The sequence below is a fragment of the Equus przewalskii genome, chromosome 1, assembly GCF_037783145.1.
Source record: "Equus przewalskii isolate Varuska chromosome 1, EquPr2, whole genome shotgun sequence".
Classification (NCBI taxonomy): domain Eukaryota; kingdom Metazoa; phylum Chordata; class Mammalia; order Perissodactyla; family Equidae; genus Equus; species Equus przewalskii.
The window spans coordinates 56,533,309-56,551,431 of NC_091831.1; the positions used below are offsets into that span (position 1 = coordinate 56,533,309).

The 18,123-nt window shown below is 35.3% G+C and overlaps 1 protein-coding gene across 17 annotated transcripts in view; it reads right to left on the minus strand.

Annotated features, from left to right (window-relative positions):
* Positions 1-18,123, minus strand: part of HERC4 (HECT and RLD domain containing E3 ubiquitin protein ligase 4) — a 141,033-nt gene that overhangs the window by 43,390 nt on the left and 79,520 nt on the right. For 12 of the 17 annotated variants that reach the window (XR_011523878.1, XR_011523866.1, XR_011523865.1 and 9 more), the window contains 6 exons: positions 16,714-16,790; positions 16,313-16,437; positions 15,123-15,182; positions 14,896-15,007; positions 14,220-14,409; positions 12,679-12,851 (listed from right to left, as the gene is read on the minus strand). Coding sequence is in view for 8 of the 17 variants with exons in the window: in XM_070563888.1 (XP_070419989.1) it covers positions 12,679-12,851; positions 14,220-14,409; positions 14,896-15,007; positions 15,123-15,182; positions 16,313-16,437; positions 16,714-16,790 (737 nt within the window). In the remaining 9 variants the exon portion in view is untranslated. Of the gene's footprint in view, positions 1-11,873; positions 11,979-12,678; positions 12,852-14,219; positions 14,410-14,895; positions 15,008-15,122; positions 15,183-16,312; positions 16,438-16,713; positions 16,791-18,123 lie in introns of all 17 variants that reach the window. The other 5 variants (XR_011523879.1, XR_011523881.1, XR_011523880.1 and 2 more) reach the window with 2 other exon arrangements.

Sequence of the window (18,123 nt, forward strand, 5' to 3'; positions counted from 1 at the left end):
GTCATCTTGTATGGGCATCTGATTAGAATAAACAAAGAGGTGACAGATGAGTGGGATGTGATAATTAAGAGAGAACAAATTACCACCCTAGAAATTACTTACTAACTATAAAGGGAAAAAAAATCCTTACAGTGGAGAGCACTACCTTAACCAAGTGATCAAATTAATCACTACCAGTACTAGGACAATCAAATATTATGTTCCTGATGACATAATACAACAGTAAGTACAAACATTATCTATGAAGCAAAAAAATGTTTAACCTGAATCTAATCAAGTCCTTTGATCTAAATTCCAGTTAACAGAAAATACAAGGGATAGAGGAACAAGTTAAATATCACCATGAGGAAATCATCAGACAAATATCCTGATTGTAGGACTTTTACAAGAAGACAAGAAGAAGGCCAGAACTCTCCAAAAAGTCAAGGTAATAGGAGAAAAATGTGGGCATGGTTGTAAATTAAAAGAGACTAGAGGAGTTCTGGTACTGAATATGGCAGAGTACCTTGTATCAGACTAAAACACCTGACAATAACAATGATAAACTCTGGATAATATACAAAAAAACCAACTATTTAAAAACACTGGGGGGCTGGCCCTGTGGCCGAATGGTTAAGTTCACACAGTCCGCTTCAGCAGCCCAGGGTTTCACCAGTTCGGATCCTGGGTGCTGACATAGCCTCACTCATTAGGCCATGTTGAGGCGGTGTCCCACATGCCACAACTAGAAGAACCCACAAGTGAAATATACAACCATGTACTGGCGGGATTTGGGGAGAAAAAGCAGAAAAAAAAAAACTGGCAACAGTTGTTAGCTCAGATGCCAATCTTTCAAGAAAACAAAAACACTGGAAACCAACCAAAACAGGAATGACACATTCTTTGAAAGAAGGAAAGCACGTGTGAGATCCACATTTTTTCCCACAGGAGTACTTCCAAATACGCATGAGGGGCAAGGGATAGAGCTCAAGCAGAAAGCAGCAGTTTCACCAAACAGAGGAGTAACAGGTCAGAGATTGAGGCTGCCAACATGGCAGACAGTGAGAATAAAAATCCCAGAAAGGAATCCAGAGGGTGAAGCCCCAAAATCCACACGCAAATTCCCCCATATCATTGGCTAACTCTTAAACCACGAGCGCACAGGTGAGACTTGGGGGGAACAAAACCCCAGCAGAAAGCAACAACTGAGAAGTTACTCTTAAAAAGTAGACTTTAAGACAAGCATTGCTATAGGAAAATAGGCACATTTCATAATGATAAAAGGATTAATTTATCAAGAATTCATAACAACCCCAAATAACAGCACTTCAAAATACATGAAGGAAAAATTGACAGAAGCACCATCATAGTTGGAAATTTTGACACCCATGTCCTGCTGACTAATAGAAAAAAATAGACAAAATTAGTAAGTATAAAAGATTTGAACAACAATTTCAGTCAACTTGAACTCACCGTCACAGAACATTTCACCCAGTAATTGTACATGGAATGTTCACTAAAATAGACCATATCCTGCACCACAAAACAAGTCGTAATAAATACACTTAAAAGAAACCAAAGTATACTAAGCATATTCTCTGACCACAATGGAATTAAAAAATCAGTAACAAAAAGATATTTGGAAAATCCTAGAACATTGGCAATTAAACAAGACACTTCTAAATTACCCAAAACTTTTCTTGAATCTATCAGAGAGCTAAAGTCACAAGATAACCAAGCAGCCAGAATTCCAAGGATGGACAGATACTTCCAAAGAGAAATAGGATGCCAGAAATGGGTCACTTGTGGCAGGGCAGGAGGAAGATACCACTGTTATACAAGCAGGGAAGAAGAAATCACCTAAAATTTTAAGAAATTGCTTCAGGCTGTGTATGGGATAACTTGACAGTATAAAACCCCGAGGAGTCCCAGACAGGTTGCACTCACTCAGACTCTTTTCCAGAGACCTCCACTGGGTGCCCATGAGGATGACTGGAAACAGGGCGGAAGATCAAGAGCCTCTCTCAGTGCTATAAGGAATTGGCTGCCACTGTGAGAAAGAAACAAGGCCAGTCACCCTGCCCAGATCCTTCTCTCAAATAGAGAGAGGAAAGGCCTTATGCCGCTGAAGAAAGAGAAGCAAATTCTATGCCTTGTTGCTGGAGGAGGGAAAACCCTCAATCCCTGAGAGGAAGAGGGACAAGAACAGTTCTGAGCCCAGAATCTTATATCAGTAGGACCAGAGGCCTCCTACTGCTGGAGGAGGGGGCAGAAACTCTGAGAAAGTCCCAAACCCAAGGTCCAGGCACACTTAATAAGATAAAGCCTACACCACAACAACAAAGAACTTTTTCTATCCTCTCTCCTCTACCAATCTTGAAAGCACTGAGTAACAAGCAATACCAGTTTACCACTGGGGAGGGGCATGAGTGAGAGGAGCAAGCCCTCTAGGGAGTAGGAATGTGGAGTGCAGGACAAACACTGAGAAAAAACTTTTGACATTTCACCTCTGCCCTACACATCAGGCAACATCAGAGGAATTTTGAGGCCTCTTGTGCAATGAAGGCAACTATGGCAAACTAAAAACTCAATCCCAGTTTAACTCCTGACTAGACTGACTTAAATCCCCACAATAACAGCCACACAGAAGAAGTGTACCCATTACAGCTTCAAATCTAATTACTTCAGCCTCTACCATTTTATAAACAACCAAAAATTATGAGACATATCAAAAAGCAAATAAGCAAAATAAAACAAACAAAAACTACCAAAAAAAAGTCTAGAGACAAAACAATCAACAGAGCCAGATGCAGAGATGACTCAGGTGTTGGAGTGAAAAGACAGGGGCTTTAGGAAAATACTTTTAACTTAATGCAAATAAAAACAAACATCAGAATTTGTGGGATGTTGGTAAAGCAGAGTACAGGAGGGAATTTATAGTATTCAATGATCATGTTAGTAAAAGATCTAAAACCAATCATCTAAGCCTCTAATTTAAGAACACATAAAAAGATGATCATGTTAAGGACAAATCAAGTAGAGGGAAGAAAATAAACAGTAGAAATTGATGAAAGAAAAAACAGGAAAACACTAGAGACAAATCAATGAAAGCAAATGTGCCTTATGAAAAGATCAGTAAAACTGATAAGCCTCTAGCCAGACTGGACAAGAAAAAAAAGAGAAAGCACAAATTACCACTATCAGGAATAAAAGAGGGGACATCAATCACACAGATATCTTACCAAAACTGACTCAAGAAGAAACAGAAAACACAAATTACACTCTATTTTTTTAATTTAATATGAAATTTTAAAATTTCCCAAAAGAAATTTCCAGGCCAAGATGATTTCACTAGTGAATTCTATCAAACATTTAAGGAAGAAATAATCTCAAATTCAGAAAACAGAGAAAGGGGAATCATTTCTTAATTCATTTTATGAAGCTAGAATAACCTTGACAACTAAAAGCTGATGACAATATGAGAAACAAAAATTATCAGATCAACATCTCTCAAGAACAAGACATAAAACCATCAACAAAATATTAGCAAATTAAACCCAACAACATATATAAAGTATAACATATAATGCTCAAGTGGAGTTTATCCCAGGAATGCAAGCTTGGGGTAACATTCAAATACCAATGAATTTCACTACATTTCAGAAAAAAATCATTTTTCATCTCAACAGATGCAGAAAAAAGCATCTAAAATAATTCAACTCCCCTCATAATAAACATTCTCTGCAAACCAGGAATAGAAGGGAAGGTCTTCAAAACAATAAAGCCCACCTAAAAAAAAAAAAATTCTGGGGTCCAGCCCAGTGGCCCAGCAGTTAAGTTCGCATGCTCCGCTTCTGTGGTCTGGGGTTTGCTGGTTTGAATCCCAGGCTCGGACCTATGCACCGCTTATCAAGCCATGCTGTGGCAGGCTCACATATAAAATAGAGGAAGATGGGCACAGATGTTAGCTCATGGCCGATCTTCCTCAGCAAAAAGAGGAGGATTGGCAGTGTATGTTAGCTTAGGGGTAATCTTCTGCAAAAAAAAACCTCTACAGCCAACATCATACTTATTGGTAAAATATTGAAAGCTTTCTTTTTAAGATAAGGAAGTAGACAAGGATGTCCCCTGCAACCATTTATATTCAACACTGTACTGGAAGTCTTAATAAAACAAGGTAAGAAAATAACATGCTTGTATACATAAAAAGTCCAAATAAATCTGTAAGAGAATTACTGGAACTGATAAATTAATTTATCCAGGTCACAGAGTATAAGGTCAATACAGAAAACTCAACTGAATTTCTCCATACTAGCAATAAGTAATTGGAAAATAGAAATTTTAAAATTATCATTTACAAAGCATCAAAAACATAAAATATTTAGGAATAAATTTAACAAAAGATATGCAGGATCCCCGAAAACTACAAATAAAGAGAGAAAATAAAGAGACCTAAATAAATGACGAGATACACTACGTTCATAGATCAGAAAAGAGACTAACAAGACTCAACAATCGCAAAAAACAAAATTTGACTGGACTCTAATTTTAAAATAAGCAGTGATATAAAAACATTTTGGGGAGGCTGGCCTGGTGGTGTAGAGATTAAATTCATGTGCCCTGCTTCAGTGGCCCAGGGTTTGCCAGTTCAGATCCTAGACGCATACCTAGCACCACTCGTCAAGCCATGCTGAGGTAGCATCCCACACAGAAGAACTAGAATGACCTACAACTAGGATATACAACTATGTACTGGGGCTTTGGGGAGGGAAGGAAAAAAAAAAAAAGAGGAAGATTGGCAACAGATGTTAGCTCAGGGCCAATCTTCCTCACCAAAAAAATAAATAAATAAATATTTTTAAAAAGGGCCAGCCCGTTGGTGCAGCGCTTAAGTTCGCACATTCAGCTTCTCAGTGGCCCGGGGTTTGCTGGTTTGGATCCCGGATGCGGACATAGCACCGCTTGGCAAAAGCCATGCTGTGGCAGGCGTCCCACGTATAAAGTAGAGGAAGATGGGCATGGATGTTAGCTCAGGGTCAGTCTCCCTGAGCAAAAAGAGGAGGATTGGCAGTAGTTAGCTCAGAGCTAATCTTTCTCAAAAAAAAATAATAAAAGACCTCTGTGCCTGGACCGGAGGTAGAGATCTTTCTATCTATATATATAAAATTTTGGTATAACAGAGAAAATTTGAATATGCCTGGATAGACAGATGATATTACAGAATTATAGTTAATTTTCTTAAGAAAAGTAGTAGTACTGCTGTTATGTAGGAAAATGCCCAAGATGATGAATGCTGCAGTATTAAAAGGCAATATCAGGATTTTACCTTCAAATGATTCAAGAAAAAAGTATATACCCACACATATGTATAAAGTTAATGGGACAGCCTATTAATGGTTGCTGAATCTAGGATGGAGAGCATACCGGTATCTATTTTGTCTTTCCATGTTTCTGTGTATATAAAGATATTCAAAATAAAAAATAAGGAGTGAAGTAAATGGAAAGGATTTCAAAAAGTTTGAGGAAGAATATTCTACGCAAAGAGAACAGCATGAGCTAAAGGAGACAAAGATTTATATACACCTGCCCCAGCTAAACTGCTGGTCCAAGGAGAATGAGAGGCCCATGAAGCAGACCTGGACCCAACATGCAGCTTGGAGTTAAGCCCAGCTAAATCCTGTCTAGGTCAACCAACTTCTGCCAACTTGCAGGTTGAAGCAGGACCCACTCCAGTAAGAATGAGAATAAATGCTTATTACTATATGCCAATGAGTTGTAGCATGTTTTGTTGCAGAGCATTACTGTGGCAAGAGCTGATACATGGGGAAATAATTTGAGGTTTTAGAGTCAACAAATGATAGAATCAGAGGGATTTTTTTTTTTTAAGATTTTATTTTTTCCTTTTTCTCCCCAAAGCCCCCCGGTACATAGTTGTATATTCTTCGATGTGGGTCCTTCTAGTTGTGGCATGTGGGACGCCGCCTCAGCGTGGTCTGATGAGCAGTGTCATGTCCGCGCCCAGGATTCGAACCAACGAAACACTGGGCCGCCTGCAGCGGAGCACGCGAACCTAACCGCTCGGCCACGGGGCCAGCCCCAGAATCAGAGTGATATTTTATGAAAATTATTCTGTTGGCAGAGTGAAGTATAGTCAAGAATGAGACAGACTAGTGGCAGGAAAATGAATTGGGATATTAACGATTCAAGATTTCTTGATAGTAAGAAAGAATGCAGAGGTCATGGTATCTAAGTGGATATAGAAAACAAGAGAAGAGTCAAAGACAACTTCAAAATTTCAAGCCTGAGAAAGTGGGGAAAAAAAATTGCTAGTAACACATACATACCAAGTCAGGAAAAGATGACAATCTTGATAGGGCAGGAGTGAGAGGTGGGAAGGATAAGAAATTTGGTATTAAACGTTTTTTCAGTTTAAAATGATGGCAAGACTGTCAAGCAGCTCAAGAGAAAGGTTTGCCTGAAACACATAATTGAGAACCATTTTCCTTCAAGGAGACAACTAAAGCTGTGGCAGGAGGTCAAGGAGAGGTAAAGAGTAAAGCAAAAAGGGCCAAATGCAGACATTTAGAGAGAGACCACATTGGGAGAAGAAAATAAACCACTGAAAACAACAAAGAAGTTGATCTAACACACAAACTAAATAAAACTAGCTAAGTTTCCTATGGAGAATAACAAAAATAATTGTTTATAATTTTTAACAAATCACATGCACACTAAACCAACTAAGCAGTGACTGAAAAGGAACAAAAGGAATCATCTAGTAAAGGTATATATCTACCAGACTGCTGTGTCCAAACAGATGCTCAATAAACATGAGATGAATGGAGAGAGAAATAAAATGAGTAAGATAGATAGATAGATAGATAAATACAGTTCATGCTTCTAATGGCACTTTAAATTTTCACTGACGTGTAGATTTTACCTTAAAATACACTCAGATTTTATGTTCCAATAATAAAATAATAATAGCTATCAGTAAGGACCACTTAACTAAGCAGACACCAGGTACATCATCTCATTTAATCTTTACAACAACCCTATGAAATAGATACTACTATTATCCTCATGTGGATTAGAGTTCAAAAAACTTAACTAAGGTCACACAGCTAACAGAGCCAGAAATCTAACACAGGCCTCTCTAATATACATGCATTCTTAACTCACTATATGACTATCTAATTTTATTCCTTAACATATGTTCATATATATATATAAAAAATATATATGATTTGTATATATAAGTATCTGTAACATATATTTAGAATATTTATATATTTAGAATATATATAAAACATTTTTTTCTTTTTATGAATATGTCTAAAATTATTTGTCATCAAGTACAATCAATGCTTGATCCCATGGCTTACTCTTGTACACCTATTTTTTTTTTTTTTTTTTGACGAAGATTAGCCCTGAACTAACTACTGCCAGTCCTCCTCTTTTTGCCGAGGAAGCCTGGCCCTGAGCTAACATCGTGCCCATCTTCCTCTACTTTATATGTGGGATGCCTGCCACAGCATGGCATGCCAAGCGGTGCCATGTCCACACCTGGGATGCGAACGGGCGAACCCAGGCTGCTGAGAAGTGGAACGTGCCAACTTAACCGCTGCGCCACTGGGCCGGCCCTGTACCCCTATTTTAAATCCAGTTTAAGAAGCACCTATTGATAATATTGCTTTCATTTTCAAAGTCGACACTTTTAATTCCTCCATTCATTGACAAAAGCACTTTGTGCTCTTTTTTTCACTGTTTGATTAATTTATATCTGTGGTCAGGGTACTCATTTGGAAGAAACTCACCAGAGTGAAACTGCTATTCCTGGCTTTTCAACAAAACAAAGACAACTTAGTTAATATATGGAGATCAAAACCTTCATGCTAAAGCAAGGGTCAGCAAACTACAGCCTGTGGGCCAAATTCTGCCCACAGGCTGCTTTTATAACTAAAGTTTTATTTGAAAGCAGCCACACCCATCATTTACATAATGTTTGCAGCAGAGTTGAGAGCTGAGTAGTTGTAACAGAAAGCATATGGCTCACAAAGTATAAAATCTGGCTCTTTACAGGAAAAGTTTGCAGACCCTTGCCCTAAAGCTTTTAGTCACTCTTTCTACTAAAAAGAAAATACACACAACAATTACACAAAAAATTCATTGACTTTTCTGTCTCCAATATTTATGTTGATAAATATAAAAACTTTTAACCACATTGGACTCTAAAATTTATTGACTCTTGTAGAAAACAGTTCATGTCCCATTGACCTCTTTATATTTTTCTTTATCTTAAATATTTTAGATTTTAAAAGGTAAACAGCAGTTTCCTTCATCTACAGCAATCAGTGTTTCCAATTTGTATATCCTGCAGACATAATACGTGTTTTTGAAAAGAAATGCTAGTTAGAATAAAAATAACAATTCAGAAACCCGGTTTGGTTCAGGAACAGACAAATTTCAGTCAAACTTAGATTTGGGGGAAAATTATGGCTGATAGTTAATTCAGTCACAATGACTTAATAACTAGAAAAAAAAACCAGTTAACATGGCTTTAAAAGCAGCGAAATTACAGGCCGGCCCCATGGCCTAGTGGTTAAGTTTGGCATGCTCCACTTGGGCAGCCCAGGTTCAGTTCCCAGGCATGGACCTACAGCACTCATTGGCAGCCATGCTGTGGTGGCAACCCACATACAAAATAGAGGAAGACTGGCACAGATGTTAGCTCAGGGGGAACTTCCTTGGCAAAAAAAATCAAAAATAAAAAAATTTAAAATAGGGAAAGTAGACACTGAACAGAAGATTGACCCAAAAAACCTGCATAGAGATTTCCATATAAAATCAACAGTTTTAAAAAATATATAAAAATACATTTGTATGGGGCTGGCCCCGTGGCCGAGTGGTTAAGTTCGCGCGCTCCGCTGCAGGCGGCCCAGTGTTTCGTTGGTTCGAATCCTGGGCGCGGACATGGCACTGCTCATCAAACCACGCTGAGGCGGCGTCCCACATGCCTACAACTAGAAGGACCCACAACGAAGAATATACAACTATGTACTGGGGGGCTTTGGGGAGAAAAAGGAAAAAAATAAAATCTTTAAAAAAAAATTAAAATAAAATAAAATTAAAAAAATACATTTGTATGGTAGATAAGATTGGCAAGACATCATCTTCTCCAAGAAGCCTTCCTTAATTCTTCTGAGTTACATGTCCTCCTATGTGTTCCCATAGCACCCTTCATTTTCCTTAACCTAGCACCTACCATGCTATATCATAAATGCCTATTTACTTGTATGTATACAACCACTTTACATTTATAATCTTGACAAGAGCAGAAATCACATCTTTTCCTTATCACAGCATCCCTAATGTCTAATATAATGATAAGCACATAGTAGGCACTCAGTAAATATTTGTAAAATAAAAATGAAATCATATGGTACAAGTTCAAAACGACCTACACATTCAGTATTATTGCCTAAAATGTATAAAATAAAATCTATATATGTTTGATCATAACACTTTTATTTCACATTTTAATTACAGGTTAGTATTCTGGTTTATGAATTTCAGTTCAGAGGTGGTATATGTTAACTATATATGTGCATCTTCTCTGTTTGGTTTACTTAATGGTTCCTTACCAAAAAGAGTTTGAAAATCACTGATCTAGAAGATTAACACGATATGTAGCAATTAGGCTAGACAAACGAAGTAATTCTTTTGGCATATCAGCATCTCAATGATGTACTGTGTAAAAACTCAGAAACTACTAAACAACCCAATTACTTGTGAGTAAACTCATTTATCTGGTAATACATCCATTTCTGACAGCAGGTACCAAAGCTATCTTTCTTATGATGCCATTTGAAGTACTGGGAATGATTTTTAATTCAAAAGCTTTCCAAAAGACATGACATAAGGGAGGAACAAGTCATCCATATATCCTGAAATGATTAGGAAAAACACAGTCCAGTTCTCTAGTTCCTAATCCAGCTCCAGGGTTAGGTCAATAAGGAAACTGTTTAAGGAAGCTTCTCCTGATTATTAACCATGAAGCAGAGAGAAGGCATATATATAGTTGTAAGATGTAAGGTGTCTTTGAAAAAACAAGTTTCTGACAAGAAACTTGGGTTTCACTAAAAATGAAAATGAATCACCCCTGACAGTTAATATCTAGGGGTATCTATTTATGGCAGATTAGGACCACAGAAAGTTTTCTCCAAAGTAAGGGGTAGAAGAAAGATAAGTGATTGCCCTAAAGACTCCCAGTAAGAGATGATTAAGAAATTGATACCAGTATCGTTCTGCTTTTGAGTATGTAACAGCTTCAAACAAGAACCCAGTTTCCTCATAACCCAATAAATCAAGTCAAAAGTAGCAGTTTCCCATCCAAATGGTGGCAGTGGTGATAACAAAATCACTGCCTTATAAATGTATAATAATTACATATATTGTATAATTTGAACAATAAATTAACGCTGGGTAACTATCAGGCCAGTATTTTAATCCTTATATTATAGATAATTCTCTGCATATGTGATAAAGAGAGACTTGTTCAACATCACACTGATAGGAAGCAGCACAAATGGAGTTAGAAACATCATGTTTTAACAATACAATGCTATATGCAATTATGAAGGTATGAACTTCTAGATCTAGGGACACAAAATAAAAGCAAACCCCCTTCTAAACATGTTATATTACTACATCTGCTGATAGAGAAGTACATTAGAAACAGCAGGGACTTTGGAAGTAGATTTGTATTTGTATTTCAAATCTGCCACTGACTGTTTTATGACATTTGATATTCAGAATAAGGGGCAAAATATCAACTATACAGAGTTTAAAAAGTTAAAGGAGGAATATATGTAAAGTGCTCACATGAATTAATGTACAAAGGAGGTTCTAATCCTGGCCACTGTGAGATTATTTTCCCTTCCCTTCCAGCTAGCAAGAATTTAGGATCTTATTATCTAGCATGGCTCCATCAAAATGGTCTGTGGAGACGGAATGCTAAGGGTTCTTCCTCAGTAGAGATTAAGGATTCTAAGATAGGCCGATAAGTTACTTGCTCAAATTCTCTGTGAAATCATGAAAGACAAAAGGTTCAATTTCCTTTACTTATAGTAAAAGACACAGCTAAGGGAAAAAAATTGATGTTTAAAGGGATAATAAAGATAAGCAGATAAATAAGGAAGGGGGAGAGACAGAAGAATTATTTGGGAATAGGATCCAACTGACTAAGGAGGGTTCAATGAAGTAACATGAAAAGAGAGTCCAGAGGAAAGAAAAAAAAACCTAATTAACCTCTTGAATACTAGACAAAAGGCATCCAGAAAAGCAGAGACTAATCCCATGAAGTTAGAGGATTTTCCTAATAGCAGTTGACAACAGAATCCAGTTAACCCTAAAATGCTGCAAGAAAGTCTTGTTCTAGGAAAGGCAAACATACGAATGGTTTGTTTCCATAGGAAAGAAATGACTATCATTTCTTCAATTATAATGAGAAGAGACATGACTTGTTTTCTAGGAATGCTGCACATACTAAATACAAAAGAAAAAAGTAAGTTCAAGAAGTTAAATAGTTAAATAGTTGAGAAAATAACCAGGAACTTCACTAAAAGAATAAAAAGGAAAAATAACTGGTCCACAAGGGTTCTTTCTTACAGAGAATAGGACTATCTCCTTCATCTCTTATCATTTACCTTAGTACTAGGCAAGAAGGGCCTGAAAATGTTAAAGAAGGTGATAAGGAGAGGAAACCAAAGATTAAAGGTTCACATGGGTTTTCCAGTCATTCTAGAGGCTAGAAACATATGCTTCTCCCTTAGGTCATGTCTCCCAAAATAGCATCTCAAGAATACCAAATGGCATAACAGAGATATACCTACCAGCTGTCAGGGATGTCTCAAATCCATCTTTAATGAAACAGATGACACTTTACTTCTTCATATAAGTTTGAACTGCTACAAGTGTAAAGGGTACTATTTCTTACACTGGGAAGAAGCGCAGGAAAGCACAATAAGCAAATTAATGAATTATATATGGTTCCAATTTCAAATTAGTCATTTGTTTCAAATGAAACATTCTATTTTGACTGAAGCCAATAGCAAAAGAACAAGAGTTTAAACATTCATAATCACAACTAGGATAAAACCTCTTTCATATGATATGAACAACCTATACATAACGAAAAACATTTATTTTTTTTTCAGGTGTACATCCTATCTGAACTTCTGTATAGACTATATTGGGTTCACCACCAAAAGTCTAGTTGCCATCCATGACCATACAAACGTGTCCCCTTTTACCCTCCTCCCACCCCCCCCCAACCCCCTTCCCCTCTGGTAATCACCAATCTGTTTTCTGTTTCTATGTGTTTGTTGTTAAAAACATATTATTTAAACAAATTATGCCCTTCACAAAAAATGTAAGGAGAATTCCAGTTCATTAGTATGCTATTGTTCTGCCCAACTACAGAAAAGTTACCCAGAAATGCCTAACAGTGAAATAAGACCAAAGCTCCAAAGTACAGACATATTTCTTTTAAAAGGAAATTTAAGTAACTCTTCCAAATTTCTAAATATCTATCTTTTATGCCAATCTAAATCTCTAATATATTAATGCTAAAATAAACATCATTAATCTGTTAGTAGCAATGGGGAAAGAGAAAAATAAAGGAACTACTGGACATACCCTATGTAATATTTCTAAAACCTTTAATGCAGTATGAAGAAAACTGTTGAAAATTCTTCTTTCAGGAGAGGCAATGCTGCGCTTGTACTCTTTCAAAAGATGTACCACAACTTCCTTAAAAAGTTCTACAATCTTGAGGAATAGTGGAGGTTCAAGCACTGACCACCATTTTTCTGTTATTAAAGGGTGAACACACAAATAAAATGAATTTTAAAAGTTACAATTCTCAAAATCATACTGACTTTTCTTCTAAAGCAGTGGCTCTTAACCCTGTGAAAATTCCAGGAAGATACACAGAACACAATATTTTATGTAACATTTCTAGGCTTTACAGACACCACTCCACCCTCAAGTTAAAGAATACTGTTCTAAAAGCTCTCAAAAGCAAAAATAAAGTAAGAAAGGTCTATAGAATTTACATTCTTGGTTTCCTAAATTATAGTGAAAATTCACCACTGTACCTAATATTAAAACAAGTTATAAAAAATGCTCTGGAAATTAGAATTTTAATTTTTAAACAAAACACTTTAAAATTGTATTACTCCAATATTTAAGGATCTTTCCAAGTTTTATCTTTCATCTTAATATAAAGTTGAAATGTTGTGAAGCACCACCTTTAAAATGCAAAGTACTCCTGAAAACCAAACACTGAAGCTGAACAATGTAAAGTATAACTTGCTTGTCCTTCCCCACATTCATTATTTGCAGTTGTTAACTACAGTACAAATACCGAAATCCTTGAAGGAAACAGAAAGAATACAAAAACTTCTGACAACACGGAAGCAATCCTCTTGTGAGTCCCTGCTTCACTCTTCTATTACTGGCCAATTGCCTCAGATTCTAGGATTCTAGCCCTTGTTTGCTGCTTCCTCTGCTCACCCTCAGTCTAAAACATCTTGTACTGATTTTATTACTTGTATATATTTTAGCTTCACATATTGACCAAATTCTGTTAGGAAGGAAAGCACTGTGTTAAATGCAGCAAGCAAACTATAACAGCCAGGAGATAGATACACAATTAGAAAAATTAAGGTAAGAAAACTTTAGGCCAAAAAACCAGAGCAGACAGACAGAACTGTAAGGTCAGATGAGCAGTAGAATCTCATCAATATGCAGAGAAATAAAACCAAACATCAGGAAACTGGCAACAAGGAAAAGTGTTAGAGTTCAAGGAGGATTTAATACCCATGTCTGTACAGTTTTAACTATTCCTCCTCCTTTACTTCTTTAATAATAACATCACTCTGGAGGGGCGGAGGGAGGGGAATAGGAAAAACAGTTTTTATCTTTCCTGATACTGTCTCTGCTATTGTGTTTGATTAAAATTTTAATATTTAACATGCTTCACCTCCAACAACTCCAACAACTAGCACCAGATGATTAGAAAAAAAGTAACAAAAGGAAAACAGGTTTATTTTTTTCCTAAAACAATGTTCAACAAGCAGGGTAGCAAAATTTCAAACAACAAAAAAGTAAGAACTTGTGAGCATTTCCATTTAAAGAGAAAAGGTTACAAAAGAAAAAAATATTAAATGTCTTACCAAGTACTTTCAGTGGTGCCTTTTCTAGGTTCACAAGAGCTCTACCAAAGGGAATTGCTATTGTTATGAAATTGTTGGGATCATTCATCAGGGGACATTCTGGTAGAGTAAGATAAAACCTCAATGCTTCAACGTCAGGTAAGGAGCCAGTCAGTTTAGGAATAAGATTCTTTTCCAAACTAGCTGCCACCTATAGTTTAACAAAAAGTAAAACCTACTTCATTTAAAATGAATGCAGTTTCCAAAAAAAAGAAAGAAAAAGAAAATCTTATAATACAGCAAACATGAAATGGTGAAGAAAAAGAAAATATCTTACAATCAATCAATGAATGTACTTTGGAGCACAAAGAAAATGAATGCCTAAGCATTGCTAAAAGAATTCAAAAAAATCTTGTAAGTCTCCATTTAAACCTTCTACTTCTATAGCCATATACTTAACCAACATGACCATGTTAAGTAATTAAGGGTCTGCTCGAAACATCTGGAAAGATTTAGATATTTGACAGCTAAATTACAAATTCTTTAAAATAAAACTTTATTTTAATTCTCATATTAGCATATTTAATAAAATCATACAAAGCACATCATAATAACTAGGCTATAAACATATAAAGGAACATGGAATAAAAACTCAATAGGCTACATAATACAAATATAAAACACTTTAAACACAAACCTGCTGAGATATCTGAGGATGATCAGGTTGTATAAGTTTGTGAAATAAAAGCCTAGCAGCATTCATGTCAACTCCTGAAAATTTGGCGCCTGTTTTATAGTGATCATCATTGCTATTTAAAAAAAGCGAGAGAAAATAATGAAACTTTAAAATTAATTCACTTATTTATTATACTATTAAATATAATAAATTTGAAAAATTCAGGATACCGAAGAATTGCCACTTACCTAACAGCTAAAAAACTTCCATTTAGACAACCAGAGGATGAAAATGTTCCATCTATTTCACTAAAAAGAAATATCACAAAATGAGAAATCTATTCACCTTTCATTTCATTTTTTAATGAAAATTAAAATCAGTATTTAATCTAATATTTACTGCTACAGAGCATTCCTCTAATGAACACTCAAATTAGAACAAATCAGAATTCTATAAATTACTAAATATTGATTAAATAATACTTGATAAAAGTATTACTGTTTACCCTAGACTTTCTCAAATATTACTTTAATGCTCTGATTTATCAAACAAATCTGATGCTCTTAAATACATTTTTTTTTACATAAACATGCACATTTAATTTTCTTTTCTTTTTTTTGTGTGAGGAAGATTCACCCTGAGCTAACATCTGTTGCCAACCCTCCTTTGTTTTTTTTGGCTTGAGTAAGATTAGCTCTGAGCTAACATCCATGCCAGTCTTCCTCCACTTTATGTGGGATGCCTCCACAGCAGAATGGCTGAGTGGAGCAAGTCTGCACTCAGGATCTGAACCACAAACTTTGGACGCCAAAGTGGAGTGCCATGGAACTTTACCCACTTGGCCACAGGCTAGTCCCTAACTTTCTTAATTCCACATGGCAGTAAATCTAATCTGGGATGTTATTTTTTTGAAGCCTACTTCTTGGACTTCTAAGAAAAATTTTAATTTGGGAAAACAATCTAGGGGAAAAAAAACAGTTTACCAGATATAGCCCTTCCATCCCAAAAACCAACACCTACTCCAAAAAAAAAAAAACCCTAAATACTAAACAAGTTCATCTATAAGCAAAATATTCAAGAAAGAAGTAATACTCAAATCTTACAGGGAGTATAAAAGTTAAAAGACATTGAGCACTATGAAGCTAGATGGAACAATTTCAAACCCAATTCTAAAGTGGCTATATTTAATATTTTAAGTTATCACTTAATATATCATTATGTATCTGAAAGAATTGCAACTTATATAAATTTAAGTGAGATCTCTTAAAATATCCATTATAAAAATTCTAGACATTCAAACTTTTGTACATAAACCATTCAATGAATGATATTTAATGAAATGATTACTTAAATAAAAACACCTAAGTACAGGCTGCTCCCCCACAGAGTTGAGGGGTTTTGTTTGTGTGTGTTTGTATAGGTAAAATGTTTTTCTTACTTGGCTATCTCCACAGGAACCCTTCCAGAGGGGTAGCTCAACCATTTCTGAATTAGGGCTTCATTCACAGTCCAGATCTGCTTTGAAGGATCAGTACATCTAAAGTCATCTGGTGGTCTACAGTTCTAAATTTTAAAATAAGTACATCGGTCAGAGGGAAGAGACATTATATATAACTTAAACCAAGACATGCTTTCACTATATATTTGGTTTGTTTCTTTTTAAACCTAAGTAAATCACCTGAAACAAAAACTTATCAAATGGATCATAAAAATTTTGTAGACTTGAGGAAACAAAAATTTAACATAATTATTCTGTAATATATAAAGAACATTAATATGGGTTTAAAAAATTCTTCAAAATTATTTGAGCTTAGTAATTATTTATATGACTACTATTACCTGGGGATTAGAGTAATGTGCAAAGCTTTGATCTCCACCTGAGAAAATTCTTTTTACACAGAAATATTCTTCAGAATCTGTAATAAAAATAAACGTAAAAAAATTCGAGATTTATATGACATTTTTCAGAGCATCAGATATGCTACTGGATTTTCTCTTAGTCATCTAACTTAATTAGACCTCCCATTCATGGACTCAATGATATAAAATGACTTGAAATATTCTGATTGCTATGGAAACAAGACTGACCAAATGATTCCACAAGCATAGCAGCATTTGGTAAGCTTATAAGTCTTTCCTCTGGCCTGCACAAAAGAATGGCGTTTTCTAGTCCATATCTTTAATACCTCAATATATTTTAAACTGAAGATTATATAAAAATTGAATGAAAAGTATAAAAGAAATCTCAGAAGAAAATAAAAACTAAGAATATTCCTTTTTAAAAAGAATGACAACAAACAAGTAAATGTCAAAACTTTTTGAGTAAATACTCCATAATGCAGAATTATTTTCTCTTTCAAGATAGTTGTACAAAAGTAAGATGAGAGACACAGCTCTTTGTTGGCAACTATCTATCAATATAAACCAAATCAGTTCCAAAAATATAGAAGTTAATAAGAAAATTTAGTACAAGTAAAAAAGAGACAATAAAGCTCCTTTATAAAAAGATATTCAAAGCCTCTTCCTTTTTCTTCTCTTCTGCTCCTCAAAGTGGAAAGACTATCTATTATCAAAAATAATGCTGGGCTAGCATTTAGAGGTATCATATACCAAAACAGCAAAACTACACATTGTAACTTAAGGCTAGTTATTTCCAAATATAATCCATTTCTGTCATTCTACTACTGACCCCCACCATTTAGCTAATTCTTTACCTTGTATTATTTGTGACCATAGCTGCTACAGAATGATATATTCTTAAGAAAGAGACCACATCTTAATTTGCTTGATTATTCCCTATCAAGCAGAATGTTTTATTTGCAAAATAACTCAGTAAATATTTGTTAATATGAATACATAATATAAATTAATGTTCACATTCCTTAGAACATAATAGTAAGAGCTTCAGAGTTCAGAATATTAACATGACCGAATTTTCCACAAGAATGCTCTAAGGCCAAAAACAACTTTTAAGAACAGATTAAAAGGATAAATCTAAAATATTAAATAAACCAATCGTTCAACCTAAAATCCTTTTTCTACAATCTTTTCTCTACATCATTCTCACACGTCTACATGAAATCGTTCACTTCCTCAAAAGATTTAACAGGACGTTATTCATTTATTGCTAAAATGTGATTGTGCCCTTTATAAATAATTATGAAGAAGACCAATGACTAAGCTACAGTACATGAATGGGGCTGTGAGTCGGGCACCAAAAATTATTTTCCTTAATTTCTTTTTGATTAC